The sequence below is a fragment of the Palaemon carinicauda genome, chromosome 11 (genome assembly GCF_036898095.1).
Source record: "Palaemon carinicauda isolate YSFRI2023 chromosome 11, ASM3689809v2, whole genome shotgun sequence".
Taxonomy (NCBI): domain Eukaryota; kingdom Metazoa; phylum Arthropoda; class Malacostraca; order Decapoda; family Palaemonidae; genus Palaemon; species Palaemon carinicauda.
In genome coordinates, this window is record NC_090735.1 from 154,994,107 (window position 1) to 154,996,606 (window position 2,500).

At 26.8% G+C, this 2,500-nt stretch overlaps 1 protein-coding gene across 1 annotated transcript in view; it reads right to left on the bottom strand.

Annotated features, from left to right (window-relative positions):
* LOC137649537 (uncharacterized) overlaps positions 1 to 2,500 on the bottom strand; it is a 65,001-nt gene that overhangs the window by 32,990 nt on the left and 29,511 nt on the right. Inside the window, exon 3 of the mRNA XM_068382523.1 lies at positions 1,332 to 1,485. Within this exon, the coding sequence (XP_068238624.1) occupies positions 1,332 to 1,485 (154 nt within the window). The remainder of the gene's footprint in view (positions 1 to 1,331; positions 1,486 to 2,500) is intronic.

Genomic DNA, 2,500 nt, shown 5'->3' on the forward strand with positions numbered 1-2,500 from the left:
AAAATTATATATATATATATATATATATATATATATATATATATATATATATATATATATATATATACATATATATATATATATACATATATATATATATATATATATATATATATATATATATATATATATATATATACATATATATATATATATATATATATATATATATATATATATATATATATATATATATATATATATATATATATGTGTGTGTGTGTGTGTGTGTGTGTGTGTGAGATGTGTGCGCGTGCGTGTATATATATATATATATATATATATATATATATATATATATATATATATATATATATATATATATATATATATATATATATTTATATATATATATAGAGAGAGAGAGAGAGAGAGAGAGAGAGAGAGAGAGAGAGAGAGAGAGAGAGAGAGAGAGAGAGAGAGAGAGAGGATTATGTGTGTTCAAGTGCGCATATGAATATTTCTAGATTTTTAGATCTATGCCCTGACCTGTTATTCCAAGTTTATTGATAAATGTACGCGTCTTTTAGAAGAAAATAAACTAAGTTATCAAAGCATTGTCCAAATCTGGTCCATCCCACATAACGTGAAAAGGTAACTATAGGATTTTTTAAAAATGAATATTTAGGAAGATTGGCATACATACAACTACAGATGTATAAGAGTGGTCTCAATAAATTATTAAATTTATTTGTAATAAGTGTGAAAACTGTAAAATTTAATATATTTTTCAAAGAGCAGAAACAATACGTCTTATAGAGTAAAGAATGCATGCACTATTTGCATGTCGAAATTTGAATGATTTTATTCACGCACTACGTTTTGTATGTTGTTTTGGTTATTCTCAGAGTCTACCATGAACCTGTTATGCAACAGGAAAAATTTCGGCTTTAATTGTTTTAAAATACAATTTAATTGAATGAAGAAACCATAATTATGCAAGGAGTGCAAAGTATAAAGTCATGAGAATGTGTAACTTTCATTTATTGTAGAAAAAATTCATAAGTTTATTTATGTAGTGTATGTATGTATGCATGTATGCATGTATGTATGTATGTATATATGTGTGTATGTATGTATGTATGTTCTCCGTAATTTATATTCAACATTTCCGTTTTCATATATATATATAAATATATATATATATATATATATATATATATATATATATATATATATATATATATATATATATATTATATATATGTATATATATATATATATATATATATATATATATACTTTTCTTACCTGAAGCAATTGACAACAGATAAGCAAAATCAGTTTTATGATAGCATACACAAAATACACAATTATAATTTCATACTTACATTTGACATCCAAGTGCAATGGAGGAGAAGCAGACGTATTCCTGACATTCGTGGCATGACACGTGTACTGGCCTCCATGAGATCTGGTTACTCCCTGGACCACCAGCGACATGTTAGATAAGATGATTCCTGATCCCTCCACTAATTCAACACCCTGAGCCGTGCGAGAGAGAAAGGCGTTACAGGTGAGATTAATTATAACTTGATATCTCTCTCTCTCTCTCTCTCTCTCTCTCTCTCTCTCTCTCTCTCTCTCTCTCTCTCTCTCTCTCTCTCTCTCTCTCTCTTTCGTAAAAGTGTCTATACTCTCACATGTAACTAACAACGGTTGTGTAGTTTATTTCTCAAATCACGAACGCTTCTCTATATTTATTTACATTTCTTAAGATGTACTAAATACGCTAATAACAATCATTTATTTTCCTTTTATACATATATCTACTTCAAATAATTCTTGGTGTATGGTGAAGAGAGAGCTAACATCATAAGAGGCATGAAGATAAGCTCTCCACTCTCATCAACTATCAATGTCAACTTTCTATTAATTTGAGATTTAGATGGTTTACTTAGATAGTTGATGAGGCTGAAGTTAGGTGTCAGCTCTACATACATGTGAAACTGAAATGAAATAGATTGATATCAATTCTGAGTACAAAAAAACCTTAATTTGAAAGGAAAAAGTACAGAAGAATTGTCATTAACTTTAACTTTAATCGTGGTCAAGTGATAAGTCACTGTTCATACAAGTCTCCTAGACAAGGGTTCGACTCCCGGCAGTTCAGAAGCTGTTATCTTTATGTGGTTTCGCCTAGGGCTCTGATCGCGAGGTCGTTAAGAGAATCTAGATTTTAATGTATCAAAAATATATGGCTTATATGAATATATATATATATATATTATATATATATATATATATATATATATATATATATATATATATATATATATATATATATATATATATATATATATTTATATATATATGTGTGTGTTTGTGTCTGCGTGCGAGTGTGTGTGTGCGTGCGCGTGTGAATATATATATATATATATATATATATATATATATATATATATATATATATATATATATATATATATATGTATATATATATATATATATATATATATTTATATATATATGTGTGTGTTTGTGTCTGCGTGCGAGTGTG